This window comes from Poecilia reticulata, linkage group LG8 (genome assembly GCF_000633615.1).
Source record: "Poecilia reticulata strain Guanapo linkage group LG8, Guppy_female_1.0+MT, whole genome shotgun sequence".
Lineage (NCBI taxonomy): Eukaryota > Metazoa > Chordata > Actinopteri > Cyprinodontiformes > Poeciliidae > Poecilia > Poecilia reticulata.
Genome location: NC_024338.1, coordinates 2,446,748 through 2,466,159, shown reverse-complemented (window position 1 = coordinate 2,466,159; position 19,412 = coordinate 2,446,748). Strand labels below are relative to the sequence as shown.

Below are 19,412 nucleotides of genomic sequence, written 5' to 3'. Positions count from 1 at the left end.
GAAATGGCAGAAATAATCTAACAGAAACCAACACACCTCTTTGATAGTGTAACTATCAAAGAGAAAAGAGAGATATTTGTGAACAAACATGAAAACTGAATAGATAAATGTGCTTTATTATTATTATTATTATTATTATTATTATTATTATTATTATTATTATTATTATTATTATTAATTATTTATTATTATTATTATTATTATTATTATTATTATTATTATTATTATTATTATTATTATTATTATTATTAATGTTTGGAAAGAAACTTCAGGTGGCATCGTCATGGCAGCTTCTTCTCTTTCAGACTGCAATAGGGCAGTGTGTGAATGTGTGTGTGTGTGTGTGTGGGTGTGTGTGTGTGTGTGTGTGTGTGTGTGTGTGTGTGTGTGTGTGTGTGTGTGTGTGAATGGGTGAATGTAGTGTGAAGCGTTTGGGGTCCTCTGGACTTGATGAAGCTTCATACAAAATAAAAGAAGGAGATATCGAACATGGTAAAAGTGTGAAAGAACCAAACCAAGATATATCTGTGAATGGGAATCTTAAAAGTTTATTGATAAACACTTTTCTGAAGTGAAGAGGATTATGAGGTTATTCTGAAGATCACTGCAGGGGGAAAGGAACAAGAGAGCCTTTGAAGCTCAGACCAATCACATCTGCCTCGTCTTTCCCCAAGCCTTCAGGCATTCTCAGGATATCTGAAGTACATAAAGCACCACTAAAACATTAAAATCTAAATTTGTTCTGTTTTGGGTGCTTCTGTGCTTCTACAAGGTCTTCTTCCTCTTGGTGTTCCGGTGCTTGAGGTGAGTCTTCAGAGCAACAAGGTCGATATAGAGAATTTGGTTGAGGACAGCAGAGGCACAGAGCAGTCCGCCATGCAGGGCCCCAGCCAAGCCGTTGCAGAACACATCCTGACCTGAACACACACAATGACATGAGGAATCAGACTCTAGGTCCTATAAAGGCATTACAGAAACAACCTCCATAGTAGATTTGAGATTATAATGTTACTGGGTAAGATGCAAAGTCTTAGTTGAGGTAAGTCAACAACTCTGTGAAATCAGCAAGGTTTCCTTAGATGTTCAACTACAATTGAAACCAGATATTTACATACACCATATGAAAAAAGCAAACCTTCTCCCCCCTCTCTGTCTAACATTAACTCAGGCTAAACATTTCCTGTTTTTGGTCAATTAGCATTACCACATTTTTTTCTTCTTGTCATATGCCACAATTATGAGATTTCTTCTTATTTTTTTCAAAGTCTCAACCTTCCACAAGCTAAGATAATATGCTCTAAAGCTATTTTGGAATGCTTATGAGAAATTTGAGCTGATAATTTGGTAGCTAATTTATAACAAYCAAGTTGATTGGAGGCACACCTGTGGATGTATTTTAGGGCAACACTTCAAACCCACTGCTTTCATGAAGGGCATTCTAGAAAACTCAAACAGAATCAGCAAATATATCACTAAGAAAGAATTGTGGAGCTCCAAACATCTGGTTTGGTCCAGTTTCAGATACTTGAAGGTTTCACATTCATCTATTCAAACAATTGGAAACACAGGTATCAACAACATAGTAATACCCAGCCATCACATATCACACGGGGTTCTGTTTTCTGTCAGATGTTCTGGTGTTAAATGTTTGAATCAACCCTAGAACAGAATCAGAACATTTTGTGAAGATGCTAGCAGAAGCTGGTAGAAGACTGTCATCATCCAGAGTAAAAATGACATGCTTTGAAAAGTCACTCAGAAGGACAGAAACCATTACTCCAGCCATATAAAATATTACTCAGTTGTTATTATTATTACTATTATTATTAATATWCTATGGTCAATCTGCTCTGCGGCGTCAGTCACGCTACCTGTGAGGTACAGCCCACTGACGGGGGTCTGTGGTCGTGTCTTAGCAGATGTTTCCGGACCGAAGCGCTCCAGGTTGTGCTCTGCACCGTACATCTCCCCTCTTGGAGCGCCCAGATAATGGACATTTGTTAGAGGTGTAGCAGCTTCCACCATGGCCACCTGAACACAACCATACACAATGTCTTACAACAACAGATAAAACCAACACCAAACACATTTTTCGGCCATGATTTGTTGAGGACGGTCATTATGACTTCAGTCTCCAGGAACAGATGACGCTCCATTCAGATAGAAGTTCAAGCTGAACATTGCACACCCATACAAGCAGGTCATTTCGCCTATTTAATTCCACTATTGGACATTAGCTTTATATGTTTAACCACCATCCACCTCCACACATAAATATCAAAGTCTAGTGTTGTACATTCTTCCAGCATAGCTGGGATACAATTTGTGATGAAACGGTATGGAGCCATCTTGACTGCTATTTTAAGAAATTGTTGTGAAAAGTAAATTCAACTTCAGATCAATGTAAGGCTGATCTGGTCCACCGTGTCAGATCAACCTGGCAAAAAAAAAAAAAGAAAAAAAATCCAAAATGTAGAAATAGACACAGAGTGAATAAATACTTGAATTGAAACATTTAATCTTGAAAAACTCAGGGTTTCTTTTAATCATTTCTGATAACAGATGTACACAATTTGCTTTTTTTAATAATAAGGTGATCAAATGGATACAGCTGGTACCAGTGGTTTGTACTGTATGGTTCTGGAGGTTTGCAGGAATTTCATAAATTAAAATTGTTGATGAATTTACCTCTGTGTGACTTTGGATCATACGTTTAAAAACATATGAAAAAGCTTAGAAAGTATTTCAAATTTAGCTTAGCTAATTTTAGATTTATATATTTTGATCTCTTAGTAATAAAGATTCCCACATGATAATATTCTATGATTTTCTTTCCCCCTGTTTTCTATATGGCTAGGTGGTAGCTGGTTGTAAGGATGCAAAATAGATTCAAAATCTCTTGGATCAATATGCAAAAGATCTAAATATGATCTTTTAAACTTTAAAAATCGGATCTTTTATGTAAACATTTGTTTAGTTTATAAAATTCTTCATGACATTGTTGCTCCACCTTTAAAGAAAGTTTGTCTGAGATCAGATAACATGACTAGAGTCTAGAGGGCGCCCTCTAGAGGTGAGTGCAGAGTCCCAACATGGAGGACTGCATTTAATGAATGTGAGTCATTGGAATAATTTGCCAAACGAGATTGCATGTTCCAATGATAAATCTTTGCACATTTGGTAAAAACTTTTATGTTAAATGAGCAGATTTGCACTCATTATTGATGAAGGCCATGAAATTGTTTTATGGACTGTCAGCTGGTTTGTAGTTTGGTTTGCTTGGTATTAGTGAGAGTTAGTTATCTGACATGTTTTTAATTATTTACTAAACTGGCATTTCACCACTTCATAATCTGTTAAATCACAATTGACTACCATCAACCTTTTCAGGTGCTGCAGGTGGAAATGAGCATTCTTTTTGAATCAGAGTTAGCAGAGGAATTACCTCACCAATAATTTTTGTCTCTTTTCTTAGAGATAAAGGGCTAATTTATGCAGAATCCAACAATGACTCACCTTATCTCGAAGTTGAGGGAAGATGGTTAGAGCCCATTCCAGCAACTCTTGGGCCATGCTGTTTTTCAGGTCCAGATATTCTGGACCCCTCTTGCCAACTTTGGTCTCTTTCCAATCCTCAAACCACTCATAGCGGGCCATGGTGAGTAAAGTCATACAGGACTTACCTGTATAAACACAGGAGAATACAGAAGAGCAACATGTGGAAAAGAATGTTTGTGAAATTTGTGGGTCAGATTAAGAAAAAACACTGCAATGAAAGACGTCTCACTCAGTAATTCACAGCGGTCCTGGGGGGTGAGTGTGTTACCTGGGTGTCTGATGGCGGCTGTTGGATCTTTAGCCGATGGGAAGGTGATGAACATCATGGGTATGTTTCCTAACACCTGCTCTCTGTTCAGAGAAGAGTATGCCTCCATACTGCAGCCACGGCAACATGCCCCCAAACATAGAGACATGAGCAATACATTATTATTATACTTCTTTCTTTAAATGTTTATACCCCTTAAACCTTTTCACATTTTTTTCACTTCACAATCATTAAACTTCATATTTTACTAAGATTTTATAAGACAGACAAACATGAACAGTGCAGAACTATGAAGTGCAAGGCAAGAAAAATAATACATGGGTTTTAAAGTTTTTTTGGAAATAAAATCCAAACTGAGTCAGGACTTTGTAGAGCTGTCCTTTATGTCTGCAGTTTGAGAGACAAAATGTTGCCCTTTTTTCTTACCTAAGCAACTCCAGTTTAATCAAACTGTATCTAGAGTGTTTGTTGGCATCAGTTTTTAAATCTTGCATCGGATTTGGAGTTGGACTTAGGTCTAGACTTTGACTGGGTCATTCTAACACATAATACTTTGAGCTTAGCCATTCCATAGCTCTGGCTGAATGTTTCAGGATTGTCCTTATTTTTCTCCTTCAGTCTTTCCATCAACTCTGACCAGATTTCCTGACCCTGCTGAAGAAAAGCATGATGCTGCCAGCTCCGTTTCCTTGTGAGGATGATATTCAATGCCGGTTTTACTCCAAACATAACATTTTGTACAGATGAGGATGCAAAGCTATTTCTTAAACCAATGTACAGTGTTGTCAGAAAGAATAAAACATGCGGGAGCAAACATACAGTGAGTCCAAGTCATTGCCTTTATACATCCAGAAGTTTTTAGAAACAATGTTCAGCTCTTCTTTGGTTCCATCCAGACCAACAAAGACCAAGAAGGAACCCATACCATGACGAAGCATGCCTACCAGTGACTGGATTTCTACACACACACACACACAATACCAACAAAGACAGGAGACACCAAATGAAGAAAATAATATCAGAAATGTGTATAGTTAACGGAGTGGAAACATTTTACCTGGTTTTTCCTGAATATGCTGGGGTAGAAATTTCTGGAAGGTATTGAAGATTCCTGCGTCAGAAATGACCACAGGGGCGAGGACCTCAATCTCTTGTTGTCCTTTGAGAACCGTCACACCTTGAAAACATGCAAAGTGCTTTATGGTGGTAGGGCAAATGTGCAATGTGGCTCACCTAGAAACATGTTACAGATGTTAGCCTGGAGTTACAAACAAGGAAAGATAGCCAAATCAAGCAGCTGATTACACCACATTTAACTGATGGAAGAATAGTTTTTGTTTGCTTTCATATGTTGAAGGAAAAATTGTAAGGATCCAGAAACAATCTCAAGAAGCCATTAAACAATAATTCAGGCATTCACACTCTTCTACCTTGTACATTTTGTAGGGCAGCAGTTGGTTGCACTGTGGCCAAGTTAAATTTGGTTAGGTTAGGTGGAACTTTATTGATCCAGATGAAATTATGAGGTAGCTTGTTGCTCACTAATTCCTGCCAAAAAATAAAATTCAGAAATCTTGAGTAAACCCAGAAATTTTCTTGAAAAATGTTACAATTTCTGAGTTTCAAAAGTCAAAAAAGCTGGACTTTAGAAGAAACTCAAAAAAGTCAAAATGTTTGTTTTTTTTTTAGAAACATTCTGAGAGTAAGCTCAAAATTTCCACATTTTTTTTAGCAAATTTTCAGCTTTTGAAACTCAAAACTTTCCATAATTTAAGCCATTAAGCTCAATATTTCTGAGTTTTTGGGCATATTTTTTTTGTATCTACAGTAACCCTGATACGCCATCGTACATACAAACATAGCCAGCCACAGGAATACCAGAGCGACAGACGTTCAGCCTTGCAGGAGCATCGATGTATGCGCCTGCATTTGTAAATACACTGGATTAAAATCTAAAACACAACACCTACTTTTGTCTTTACAGTGTTTTATAAACTCATGCTTAGTGCTTGATTTGGAGAATTCTATTCCAAATTAGCAGCTGTTGTAATTCTGTGAAAATATCCATGAAGTTTGTTCTAATGGAAAAGGTTTAGTGAGGTGAACCGAATGAGGGAATGAAATTCTCATGCATTTCCCACCTAAACAAACTGAGTCAATCCAAATGTGGTCTCTAACGTTTTGCTTTAACTTGTATGTAGATGACATTGAACTGTTATTCTTAAAGTTTACCAAAACTTGACCAAAGGTCTTCCTCTGCTCACCACAGGCCTCCCCCTGACTGTTGATGAGGATGCGTTGAACAGGTGCCCTGACCAACACTTCACCGCCTGCCTGCTGAATAACTGGAACGATGTGAAAGGCAATTTCACTGGCCCCCCCGTAAGGGTAGTACGCTCCACGTTTGTAGTGGTGGAGAAGAAGAGCATTGATGAGGAAGCTGGACTCTTTAGGAGGGACACCTACAGACGACAGAACACAAGAACCGTGAACAATGTGTGTGCAGCACACAGCTGATGAGCTGAGGTCTGGAAGTGATGAGCACCGTAGAAAAAGTAGGCAGAGAGCGCCTGCAGGTCCTTGTTCTGAGTGAGTCGGGACATCATCTCTGAATGGCTGGTTGTTGCTAGGCGAAACACAGAAGATACTCTATTCACCAGGCCAGTCCAAATCAGAAAGTTTACCACAGGGTAGGGCAGGATCTTCAAAATGGCAATAAGTGGAGTTCTCCGAGAGGCGTACTGCAGAAGGACAGAGTCCAGGTTATTTTTCAGAGTTATGCACATGCTATCATGTCAAACAGCTGTTAATTCAGAGATGAAGCTTGACTATTTTTCATGGAGCTGTTTCTAGGAAGTCAGCTGGTGCGACCACCACTTCCACTGCTTTCAGTATAAACACTGCTGTAGAACAGCAGCAAACAGAGCAGTGGGAATCAGCATGATATAAACAGTATTAGATGTTTCTTATTTGGGCATAGCAACATAAATCACACAGGTGAGTCTACTGGGAGGTTGAGACCAAGTGCCTGGGCCGAGTGCCCACTGATTAAAAGTTCATTAATGCAGCGGAAACCAGAAGTTTACATACAACTTTCCTCTCACTGTCTGCAGTTAAATCAGACCAAACTTCTCTTGTTTTAACTGAGTTATTTTTCCAAAAATATTTCTAATTGATAAATGCAAATTGAACAATAATGGGAGAAAGAATATGTCAGTGATTTATTTCTTTATTTATCTTCTTCAAAATCAGTTCATACTAAATAATTACTTTCTAAACAATGAGGAAAAGCCCAGGTGATGATGTCACAGAGTTGGTAACTTCTCATAGGTTAACTGACACATTTGAGTCAATGAGACACTTAAGGCCACACCTTGAACACTCCTGGACATGTTTTTGGTCCAAAATGTAAAAAGCCAGATTGCAGTCTGTAAATGTTTACAGGGTAAAAACCTTCTTATCTGGAGACATGTCCTCTGGTCCAATGGGACTAAAGTATCCACCAGAGGTTATATTGTTACATATGGAGGGAAAAGAGGGATTCTTATATGCCTGGGTGCTGGTTTTACTCTGTTCACTTGCAGCACCTTATAACTGACTCTTATACCCGGATCATTATGGATCTCCCACACACACACACACACGCACACACACACGCACGCACGCACGCACGCACGCACGCACGCACACACACATATACCTTCATCAGTTTCATAAACTCATCAATGGCCTCCTCTTCTTCTGGGAACTGCTTCTTCAAGGAATCTGCCATCTCAGTTTTCCCTCCATGAATATAATACTCCCTGAAGGAAAACAGAACAGTCAGGTTTAGTTCTGGTGGTGGGACAGGTTCCTGGCCGGAAACATAACATGTGATAAAACTATTGCTGGAATGAAACATACATAATTATTCAGTAATGACCTGTAGATGGTTTCAAAGGATGTTACAAGAGTCTTCACCCTTCATAAAGATTACCTTTTTGCTATATTAAGAAAAGTGCCATGGATAGAACTTATAGGACAGACTATAACGTTGATGATGACATGGAATACCTGCAATAGCCAGGCGGTCCAAGAAGCACGGTGTCATAATGTTGTTCCAGTTTGACAAACTGCAGCTGTCCCTCAGTGATCTGATCCACAGCGACCCTCAGCAGGCTGTTCTCATGAAGTTGGCCCAGATAATGGATCCCTGATGGAAGTAGGACAAGAAGGAACTGAGGTATTTTTAACCTTTTAAACATATCATTTATAAATAATTTTAAACTGATATTTTTTTGTTATTTTTGTGTATGAACTAGAGTTCATACACAAAACTACACAAACTAATACTAGTTAGTTTGTGTAGTTCATACACAAACTAACTAGTATTCAAAATATGAATAAGAAGTTCATATTTTGAACTTCTTATTTATTGAGTTTTGTAGTTTAGCTATGAAACCATGCAAAGAACATCTGACTCTCTGATATTTCAACATTTATAGTACAGGAAGGTTTTTGTTGTGTGTTTTCCTAAAGAAACCTACCCACATCGAACTCAAAGCCATTGCTTTGGAAGGTGTGTGTGCAGCCCCCAGCAAGGTCATGCTGCTCCAGGACTACAACTTTCTTCCCAGCTTTGGATAAAATCGCTGCAGCTGCCAAGCCTCCAATGCCGCTGCCAATCACCACCGCATCCAGAGCCGGTGGAACCCGGTCGGTACGGAACCCTGAGAGAAATGCATCAACCTGTCAGACTGTGAGTATGATGCTGCGTTCCATTTGTAGTCGGAACTTTGAAATTTTGACTTCCGAGCCTAAAAGATGAACAGGACTCTCCCTCCGAACAGAGGGACTTCCCACTTGGAAAGTGAAAGAATCTTTCAATCGCTGACTTCGAGATCCAATATGGCCGCTCCTCACATCAACAACAGGAAGTGGAGGTGGAAGCATTTATTTTACAAGACACAATTTAAAGATTGAGTCTAAAATCAATGTTACATACCTGCAGCTCTAAACTGAATAAATTAAAGGTGGTGTTTGCATATAGGATGTACAGCTTTAAATGATATTCAATAGCTAATTGAAATCCCTACTTTACACAAGTAGGATCTTATTCTGGGTGTGATGTCAATCCCATTTCTGAGTTCTGAGGCAAAAGGAAAGCAGCATGTTAAATTAATGATGACCTTGACAAAAACTTCACTTCAAACTGAAGTGCCTTAGCGTGACACTCAGGAGGAGGGCGAAAAATGAAAGCAGGGGTCGTCCCATCATACCACCAATTATCAATTTCTTAAACCACAAAAAGAAAAACAAACTTCTAAATGAGGCCAATGTGCTGGTTCCATTTTGCAAAATTTATATTTAAATTGTTGTTACGTTACTTGAATGAACAAACATTACAGAAAAGCTGCTTGATAAAAAAAGATGTAAAATTAAATAGTATTCTTAGAAAAATGTATTTCTTTTACCAGTAAAGAATACCGCCTGTGATTTTCTGGGACACAGAGGCTGCTTACAGAAATTTTCAAGAACTTGACAAGAAATTTGTATATTTTACAAAGTATTTTTCTAAATCCTCTTGAAACGTATCATGTACCTTCATCGTGTTTTTTTAGAAAATATCTGGTAAATTCTAAAGAAGTAAGTTGTGGAACGTATATGTTGAATTAGGCTGCACAAAAATTACTATCAATTTTTCCCAAAATTTATTACTGTACCAGCTACTGTAATGCAACTTGTCAAAAGAAAAATGTAGTTAAATAAGAGCAACTTACAGTCATTGCTTCAGTACTGCCTTCTCTTTGTATACATTTCCTCATTCTCTTACCTTTCTTCAGTCTGGCATCCCTCTCATTGCTGTTGGTGACCAGGGGTCCTGGTGGTCTCAGACACTTCTCACTGAACACTTTATAGCGCTTCCCAGTGACCAAGAACAAGACGATGACCAGCGCCAACAGACAACTCAGGACAGAAAACACCCACAACCACATGGCAGAAGAGAAGTTTACTCAACGCGAAAAAAACCAGGAGAAGGAAGGCAGAGGAGATGAGACGAAGGTCAAAGCATATACTGGGGAGGAGGAAGGAAAATCTGAGAGTTGCATAAGAGGAAGAGCAGAACTGTCACGAAGGCGAAAAACTGCAAGAAGTCTCAGTTTGAAAGTAATGAATGGGAGAGGATTAATGGTTATTCACATCAAGAAGTCAGGAAAATGTGGTAAAACATGTGACAATCAGACTTTAACAGCAGAAAAAATTCTTTACAGCAAGACATGAGACCAGCAGGAAAGACAGAGCAGCTTGTTCATCAGACCTGCAGTGTGGAGTCCTCAAAAAAAAACCCCACATGATCAGCCCCTCATTACTGAACCGCCTAGAGATAAAGGTAAGTGTTCTTCCTTCCACAAATATCAGTCTGCAAAGCCCATTCTTCCATACTTCTTTGATAAAATACATCACAAATGACAGTATGTAATCTTATCTTATTGGCTTTAAAAACAAATAAATACAGTAATTACTGGCCAAAACCGAGGTAGCCCGAGGAAATACATGAGGAGATAATGCAATTCCACACAGCGACGGACTGAGTGCAGGACATTTTATTCTCCCTCTGGAAATGCTGATAAAACTGTTCCAAAGAATGTATTAAGTATACATATAAAAGTTCGGTATGATTTCCAGATTTAGGTTTCTCAGTAACATGTTCTAAGATAAAAGAAAATCACACATTTAAATCAAACCAATAATTTATTCTGAAAAGATTAAAGCATACTTAACGGAAAGCTTACATTATTACATAAACAAAAAATAAATCAGACTTAATTCAGTATTCCATTTACAGTAAGACAAAATATGTTTTTCAGTCATCATACTTGTAACAGTTTGTAGTTTTTGAACTTTACAAAGTTATAAAAATGCACTAAGATATCGGTTGTCATCAGGAAATGGAGGATTTTCCAGTTTGACCAGCCATTCGGAAACTCAAAAATAGAATTTCTTATTTGCGAACACAGCTAACGAGAAAACAATCCAAGTTAGCAATTTCCAATGTCAGAAAGATGTTTGAATTAATGTTTGTCTGTGAGAGGGAGGGGCTGCACAGTGGAGCAGTTGGTAGAGCTGTTGCCTTGCAGCAAGAAGGTTCTGGGTTCAATTCCCAGCCTGGGTCTTTCTGCATGGAGTTTGCATGTTCTCCCGGTTTCCTCCCACAATCCAAAAACATGACTGTCAGGTTAATTGGTCTGTCTAAATTGCCCCTAGGTGTGTGTGTGYRTKKKTGTGTGTCCTGTGTGTCTCTGTGTTGCCCTGCGACTGGCGACCTGTCCAGGGTGACCCCACCTCTCGCCCGGAACGTTAGCTGGAGATGGACACCATCAACCCTCCCGACCCCACTGAGGGACAAGGGTGAAAGAAGATGGATGTGAGAGTGAGAGCAAGACATCCAGCAGATAACAGGAGGGAGAATGGAGAACAGCAAAGTAGCTTTGCTTTATCCTATAGAGCATTCAACCTTGTTTCTGAAAACATTGACAGCCTTTTGGAAATTACGGACGACACGGGGGAAAATAACGATGGCTGCACTCCCCACCTCAGGAGCTTTTAAAAGATGTAAAAGAATTAATAAGTATTTGATATTTCTTTTAGAACAATACAACATTTATTGGGACTGCCTAAKGGACTGACTGACTAAAATGTTTTGAATGTTATTTTCAGTATCTTCTGATGCTATAATTCTTAACCAGAGTCCACTAAATTTTTATGAGCAAATCAATGTTTTACTAAACAGCAAATTGACAATACAATGCTGCTCAACACGTCTCTAATACAAAACAATATCTGCTTTATCCAAATTGTCAAGAAATAATTCACATTCTGCCATTATTTTTAACAAGTTTTACATAATATTATGGAATGTTTCAGTTGTTCATATCAAATACATTTTTACCATCTTCACTGTATACTGTACACTATGTAGCAGATATACTGGAAGAGATATGTACTGTAAACTTATATTTGAATACACTTCTTGCTAGAATTATTTTTACAGAAAATCATCAGTTATAGAAGAGAATGAAAAAAAACCTGCTTCTGTCCTAAGATGTACCAACATTCATAAAGATAAAGGACAAAATGGCTGTATTGCATCTATTTTATTATTAAAAATTGAGTGAGGTTTTGGAATGTTTTCAGGAGAGCAATAATGATATACTTAAACTTTCCAGATGATCGGAACCTAAAAGCTCCCAGAAAAACTTCTGTTCTTAAGGAACATTTAGGAATTAAAAATATTTTCCCAAAAAGAACTAAAAAAAAAACACTGCCAGGAAACAATCAGTAATTATAAAGTATTTAACAAGCACCAGTTTTCCTTATGACTCAACATTGTGCGTTAAAATCATCCAGTAGCTGCCAGTCGGAACCATGATCAGAAGTTGTGTTTCCGTTGACCATATAATTGCAAAATTTGGATTCACGAAAATAAATTTGCTTACTGGAAACTCACGGTTTTTGATAAAGAGCTTTTGTTCTGGGATGAGGTGGTTTTTCAGCGAAATCGAAGTATGATCAACAACTGGATGTTGCTTCTGGAGGAAAAGACGAAGAAAATGACAGGAAGTCCTTGGCTCGTTTTTTAATGACTTATTGCGTGATCAAACTTATTCATGCGTGAATTTAATTGTGTTTCTTATTTAATAGAAACATCACATTTGTGAAATTGTGGGGGTTTTTTGGCATTGGCGGAATATTAACAATTTTTTGCTCAAATTTGTAATGGAAACGCAGCTAGTGCAGCACGTAGAGGTGGGAACGTGAGAAGGAACAACAGATCTTGTGTTATACACTCATGGATTATAAGCATATATTTAACAATGACCTTCTGGACATTTAAACCAATATAAATACCTATTATACCACTGTGTATGTACAAGCTATCTACAAACAATGGGGATCTAGTTAAACAGATTGAGATCAGTGCAACATAAAAGTGTCAGCTGGGAATGACGGACTGTTTTAAAGCGACGCAGTGTTTTTAAGGGGCATAACATTGGGGGTTTCTATCAGAGAATACAAACTGTTTAACATGTCAGTTCTCAGAACCTCTGCTGCTTAGTGTCATGGTCTGAGTCCTTGGCAGTTGTGTTGCAGTTTGTAAAGTCACATAATCTGAGAGTAAGGCAGTATTATGGGATGGCTGAAAGCATTCAGACTGTGGCTTGTTTTAACTGACTCAATTAGTTTTATGGCTGACTCACACTAAAAGAGTTTCTTTCAAATGCAGTTTTCTGTTCATTAAATTTGTTTCACAAAACCCATGTGACAGCAGATCATTACCCTTTAGACAGACGGAAGAGATGACAACATCTAATGCCCAAGTTATTTAAATTACATGAATCAGGTTAATATATTCTGACCATCTGCAAGATTTTAACAATATTATTTGTCACATGCTTTGGGTTCATATAAATCCCATGTAAAGGATAATCTGTCCAGCTACTGGAACAAAACTTCTAACTTCTTTATTTTCATCTCAACAGCAGGGTTATACTAGAAAAAGTTGCTTCTGACCATCTTCTGCTGTTTTTGCAACATTTCACAATGACTTTACCACCTTTCTGCTTCTGTAACATATAAAAAAATGCTACACTGCATTAAGAAATTTAGTATCCTTAAATATATTACAGGCATAGTGTCGGACTACCAGCTTTTCCTAACAAAACATCCCTGACCCGCTGAGGCGTGGAAGCCCTCTGAATGTGTGCTAACCAGAGGGATATGCTAGCTGCTACACTCAAGTTAGCAAAACTGAGTGTTTGCATGGTATTTGCATGGTGGGTTTTCTCCGGGTACTCCGACTTCCTCCCACAGTCCAAAAACATGACTGTCAGGTTAATTGGTCTCTCTAAATTCTCCCTAGGTGTGACTGTGTGTGCATGGTTGTTTGTCCTGTGTGTCTCTGTGTTGCCCTGTGACAGTCTGGTGACCTGTCACCAGACTGTCACACTGTGACAGTCTGGTGACAGAGGCGGGTGACCCCGCCTCTTGCCTGGAACGTTAGCTGGAGATAGGCACCAGCAGCCCTCCCGACCCCACTGAGGGACAAGGGTGTTAGAAGACGGATGGATGGATGTGCTTCTCTGTGTTTTGTATAATCACTGTACCAATATGTTCAACACCAGATGCTATCTGATTTAATGAGCTAAAAACCTAATGATTGTTCAATAAAAGCTTATTACTGCTGCTAAGGCTATAGTTCACATGAGCTGCAGCCATATTGGAATTTATGGTGGGAATTAATGGAGCAACACATTATCCTATTTAAATAAGGTAGGGTTAGTTTGGTACATTATCGTGTCTGACTGTCCAAGCAATTTGTACGTTAACAGAAAGTAGAAAAATATTTGATATTAATTGGCAGGATCCATTTTTTGGCTGAAATTAATCTCTTGGCACATTTTGACCCCAAAAGGTCTAACCTTCTTTATGATATGTAACCATTGGAAAAAAATGTCTGAAGTTTGTAAGTAAAATGTAAAAATAGAAAGTTCTGAAGTCCTCAGGGTCACAGACACATGCATGTGCATGCACAGAGTCTTACTGAGAAGACTTCAAATCATCCAACAACAACATTTTGAGACTTTAGTGCACCTGAAGTCAGCCGGGCCTTTACCATCCAACACACTAAGTTTTGCAAGAGGAATGGTACCAAAGGATGCTGAGTCCTCACATCGTAACAGTTTATTCTACACACACTTTACACACACAGTTTCTGCTGCGGTTCAGGTGCATTTGGTCCAGGATGTCTGATCTATGCTATGCCAGATGCCAGATGAAACTGATGAAAACATGAGTCTTGAGAACTGAAACATGTGGGCAGAGTTCTCAGGTCTTAGAACACCCATGTGACCGGGACCCACTGTGGGTTTTTGGAAACTGTTTCCAGAGCTGCTTTGACGGTGCGATAAGTCTCATCAAGGTTCTCATTGACGATGGTGAGGTCAAAGAAGTGACCAAAGGCGGCCTGGATTTTAGCACTCTCGTCACATGTCCTCTGCAGCTCTTCGTCCTGCAACACAGAACACACAGATTGGCTCTCCGCACACTTCTGTGACACAAATCTTTCAGTGATTTATAAGAAGAGAAAAGGTTCATTTTGCTCATACTGTCAGGGCCTTTGTGACCACCCCGGCCTCTACAGCCGAGTGATTCATCGCCTTGAGCACCTCAAAATCAGGAGACTGCAGGAATACCACGTAGGGCAAGAACTCTGACGTCCGCAGCACTTTGAGAGACTAGAAGCAACATGCAGAGTAAATGGACACATTAGATTTTAACTTTAACATTGTTTGAAAGTTAACACTTTTCCTGTGCTTTAGAGATCATATCTTAGAGTTCATGATGAAAAACTGAAAGAGGAGCTCATGAAACACGTCACAGATCTTACAGTCAGAAAGTTTCTCTGTCCATCATTACAGTAATGGAACCTGTTATTTCCACCAGCCTGGTGCTGATAGCCTACCACAACAAATCACAAAAGTGACTTTGGTAGGCTGACCGCTCCTGGAGGATTTGATCATTGGTCTATGTTTTCTCTCTTAAATTTCTCTATTTGAGGGTAATGGATCTCAATGTGGTGGTCTGGAGTTTGATAGTAAAATCTAACTCAGTTCCTCCCTGTTCCCATTAATGCCTGATTTAAGAGGGGGTAGTGGTCATGTTTTCCAACAGGACCAGGTTGGTTTAGTATGAAGCCCCATGGAGGACATGGGGGAACATTTTTCTTTTGCGTTCCATCGCAATAATGTATTTACTAGTCACTTCATGCATGCATGATGAATAATGAAAGTCTTTSTGCTTCAACAAAAGGTTTCGCAAGGTTTTTCCATATATGTTAATATCTCATTTGTGAGACATCTGAAGTTGTATGTCTTTTTATTTAGGATATAAATGTACCACAAACTTATGTGCAAATTGCCAGAGGCAAAATATGTCAAACATGAGTTTTCTCTCCCAACTCTAAGACATAAACATGACAAAAACTTCCTGGAAGTAAGAATGAAAGGAAGAAAAAGTACATCCAAACTATTTGAACTATTTTTGAGTTATTTTCATGGGGTAATAATATCGCCATCTGACGGTTTTCTGCACCAAAGAGTTAAGAATGTATGAACATGGTTATACAGGTTCATTAAAGGTGTACATAAAGACTGATAAAAAATATCAATTTTATTCTTGCTATCACGATAACAAAATATAGCAGAACGTATGTACTAATTTATTGCTAGACAATGCAAAAAAAAGAAAAATTCCCCAGGCTCCTTATTGTACTCCATAGTTTAGATAGAATTTTTTCCTTTAATAACACTAAAAACTGCTTTTTGTCTTTACAGTGTCCAGTTGTAGCAGAGAGCAAGGGGCTGGGCAAGAAGAGCACATACATTAGAATGATTGACAGCACTAAAATCCTCTTCTTGAGTCTGATTGATTGCTTCTGACTGAACTGTGTATTTCTGGAGCTAACACAGGGAAAAGGCAGAGGATTTTTTTTCACAGATTATCTGTCTCATGAACCACATGAGAAGCCAGAAGAGTTTAGACTTGAGCTTCTCGTTGGGTTTTCTGTTCTTCTGTTAGGTGTTCTTGTAGTTTAATTACACTTAAATGTTTCAGATCCTAAAACTAATTTTAAGATCAGATAAATGTAACGAGAGATACTGACACTTTGTCATGTCATTATCTCTCTCGACACTTACATTTATCAAGAATGTAAAAAAGTATGTTTTTATCAAAGCTTTAATGGTATTAAAATCCCAAGGATAAGTTGAACGTGTCTACAAACCTGTGGGTTGGCGTCCAGGATGCAGACGCGTCCCGCCTCCACCACCTCGTGGATGGAGTCAATCTTTAAACCGTACAAGTTGCCTTCATATTCTCCATATTCAAGATAACGGCCATTCTTGATGTCAGCCTCCATCTTGTTGCGGCTTGTGAAAGCATACATCCGATTCTCACGTTCTCCCTTTTTGGGCTTTCTGGAGGTGTCTGGATACACACAAAAACAGAGTTATTTCAAGATTTGTAGAGGAAGCATACTCGTTGTTAAACATGAAAGAAATCTTAAAGTGTCCACTGAGCTTCAAGTCATACAACTGAATCACTGAAAGCCGTCGGGTTTCCTACATGGGATGGTGGTGCCAAAGAGCTGCGGGTCCCGCAGCAGCAGCTTGGCCTTTAGTCTCCGCCTCCCAACCCCCTGAGCTCCAATTAAAACCAGAGTTTTTCTTTTGAATGGTGGAACCTTGGCCACCTCCTCATACAGCAGGATTTCATGTCTGTCAAACTCTATGAATGAGATGAATGGTTAAAGGAAAGAAGGTGAGCAGGTTAACAAAGAGGAACATTTCAGGAGGACTCTGGAAGAAATGTACATTTTCAGAAGTAAAAACAGTGAAATCAGACGTTTACCTGCATTTTTTGTGGTCACATACATCATCTTCTTCTTCTTCTTCACTCCAAGACCAGTGCAAAGATTTCCTGTCACACCATAATAAAATAGTTTTAGTGCAGCCAGGCTGGCATTAGCTAACTGAATCGTCTCCACAGACTCAGTGGTGGATCCATTCAGTTGCCATTTCAGGCAGTCATATACAAAAAAAATCAGAATCTGTGTTGAAATGACAATAACAAACTCTAAGCAGGTATTAAACATATTTTCATTAAGCCCATATTTCTGATTTAAAATGTTTCTGCATTGATCTGATTTAATTTTCTCATCCTATGTGTGTTTTTATTGGCTGGAAGCTGAAAATCATAACTAACAGAAATAAAGCTTGAGTACATCAGTTTGTTAGGAATTAATCAACATAACATATTTTACTTAGTTAAAGATCTCACTGGAACTTTTCAAAATATTCTAATTTATTGAATATGACTGGACAGACGTGGAAATTTACCAGCAGATGGCAGCAAATCCCTGGAGTTTCAATCAGCGTTTTGTTCTTTCAGACCACATACCTGCAGGTGCCAACTCCACATCCTTCTTCACAAAAGCTTTTCTTTTCTCCTCCAACATCTGACTGGGGATCAGCCCTGCACTTCCACCCTCCACATGTCGGGCCTGAACAACATGCGCAGCCACACAGCAGTGTTCAAAATATTAGTGTTTAAAACAAAGACTGGAAAGTTCCAAGCTCCTATGAAGGATACTGAAACACATTTAATTTTGTAGTAAAAAAGGAAAAGGAAAATTAGGACGTTAAATAGAATTAGTGTCTTGATTGTTCTTCTCATACTCAAAAATCTCTTGCCGAAACATGAAAATGTTTGGAGGTTTTGGTTTCCAGTGAACCACTGAACTAACATTTAACTGAGTAGAAAGTACTGCTGCTGTTTCTCTAGTGTCTGCTGTTTTGTCAAACCCCCAGTCGGTTCTGGTTCTGTTGGAAGTTTCTTCCTGTTACAGGGGAGTTTTTTTCTCTCCACTGTTGCTATGTGCTCAGTATGAAGGATTGCTGTGAAGTCAACGACAACACAAGCGTTTTGTCTATAGATTCTATGTTCTCTTCTGTAAAGAGTGAATACCTCAACTCAATGCCTCCATACAATCTGCTGGGTTTTGTTAGATTAAAAAATTGTTTAATTTGAATAATAAACTGAATTTAATTGAATCAGAAAGAGCAATTAGGAATTCTAAATACAATGTCAAATAAATAATAAAGCATGACATCACTTAAAGCATAAAGTATAGAATTAGACTGAATAGATCTGCCCTCATGGACTGTGTTCATTGTGACCGATCCCCAATCTAGAAGATTTTTCAAAACTGGAACCGATCCAATACCAATATCTGGATTAGTGCATCTCTAGTCTGTATAGCCTGAGCAGATAAATCCTACATGCTACAAATACTTTATGTGCAAGTCTTTTACCTGCCACCAGTTGACATCATCTTGGTTGACTATCTGAAGGATGTCTCCTGTCTCAAACCTTAACCCTGCTTCCTTACAAGGAATCAGGGTGTCATTGGCTGGGTCGTAGTCATAGTGACACTTGAAAAACACCTGGACAAATTCAAACAAACAGGATGCTTCACGTAATGGTTTCCCCAACTCATTGGTTCAACAGGCACCATGTTCATTCTGGATGGCAAAAATCACAAATAAAGTACAGAAGAGCTTCCAGCAGGAGGTGGTGTTAGCATGTGTCACCTGTCTTGGTGGAATGGTCTCATGGTAGCTGGGCAGGATCTTCAGAACCACAATGCCACTGGCTGCTTGCAGCTCCTCCAGCAGCACCCTGGGGTCCTGGCTCACATCTCGTCCGTTCACCTGTCAGAACACAAGAACAGTCTGTTCAAATTATTCATTCACAAAGCTCTTCTCCACGATGAAGCTGTTAGGTGTTTTAACTGTTGCATAGAATGAAATAAAAAAGTTCAATGTACCAATAACAACAATGCAACACTGATGTATACTAACCAGAGGTGAAATTAGTTTTAAATTCTTGGGGGTACTATGACATATGTGTGTGTGTGTGTGTGTGTGTGTGTGTGTGTGTGTGTGTGTGTGTGTGTGTGTGTGTGTGTGTGTGTGTGTGTGTGTGT

At 38.8% G+C, this 19,412-nt stretch overlaps 2 protein-coding genes across 3 annotated transcripts in view; both read right to left on the bottom strand.

Moving 5' to 3' along the window:
- Positions 1 to 528: 528 nt before the first annotated feature.
- On the bottom strand, positions 529 to 10,977 carry LOC103468165 (putative all-trans-retinol 13,14-reductase). The gene is made up of 12 exons (XM_008415055.2): positions 9,639 to 10,977; positions 8,353 to 8,535; positions 7,880 to 8,018; positions 7,527 to 7,629; positions 6,372 to 6,567; positions 6,091 to 6,288; positions 4,884 to 5,003; positions 4,646 to 4,784; positions 3,827 to 3,936; positions 3,517 to 3,683; positions 1,872 to 2,031; positions 529 to 917 (listed from the first exon to the last, which is right to left on the bottom strand). Exons 1-12 carry the CDS (start codon positions 9,799 to 9,801, stop codon positions 766 to 768), a joined length of 1,830 nt encoding a protein of 609 aa, XP_008413277.1. The 5' UTR covers positions 9,802 to 10,977; the 3' UTR covers positions 529 to 765.
- A 2,980-nt stretch (positions 10,978 to 13,957) lies between these two features.
- The window catches only part of mpp2a (MAGUK p55 scaffold protein 2a), a 16,678-nt gene continuing 11,223 nt past the window's right edge, over positions 13,958 to 19,412 (bottom strand). Inside the window, exons 7-14 of one of the 2 annotated variants that reach the window (XM_008415056.2) lie at positions 19,018 to 19,137; positions 18,739 to 18,870; positions 17,825 to 17,927; positions 17,276 to 17,344; positions 16,991 to 17,152; positions 16,650 to 16,852; positions 14,974 to 15,102; positions 13,958 to 14,876 (exon numbers count right to left, since the gene is read on the bottom strand). In XM_008415056.2, the coding sequence (XP_008413278.1) occupies positions 14,700 to 14,876; positions 14,974 to 15,102; positions 16,650 to 16,852; positions 16,991 to 17,152; positions 17,276 to 17,344; positions 17,825 to 17,927; positions 18,739 to 18,870; positions 19,018 to 19,137 (1,095 nt within the window). In that variant the 3' untranslated portion in view covers positions 13,958 to 14,699. The remainder of the gene's footprint in view (positions 14,877 to 14,973; positions 15,103 to 16,649; positions 16,853 to 16,990; positions 17,153 to 17,275; positions 17,345 to 17,824; positions 17,928 to 18,738; positions 18,871 to 19,017; positions 19,138 to 19,412) is intronic. The other variant, XM_008415057.2, reaches the window with a different exon arrangement.

Excerpts from the sequence above, each read along its gene's own strand:
- LOC103468165 (XM_008415055.2), bottom strand. The coding sequence starts at position 9,801 with ATGTGGTTGTGGGTGTTTTCTGTCCTGAGTTGTCTGTTGGCGCTGGTC. Across the intron at positions 7,630-7,879 it reads GGACCGCCTGGCTATTGCAG|GGAGTATTATATTCATGGAG; the intron begins GTATTCCATGTC and ends GTTTTCCTTCAG. Across the intron at positions 4,785-4,883 it reads GCATATTCAGGAAAAACCAG|AAATCCAGTCACTGGTAGGC; the intron begins GTAAAATGTTTC and ends GTGTGTGTGTAG.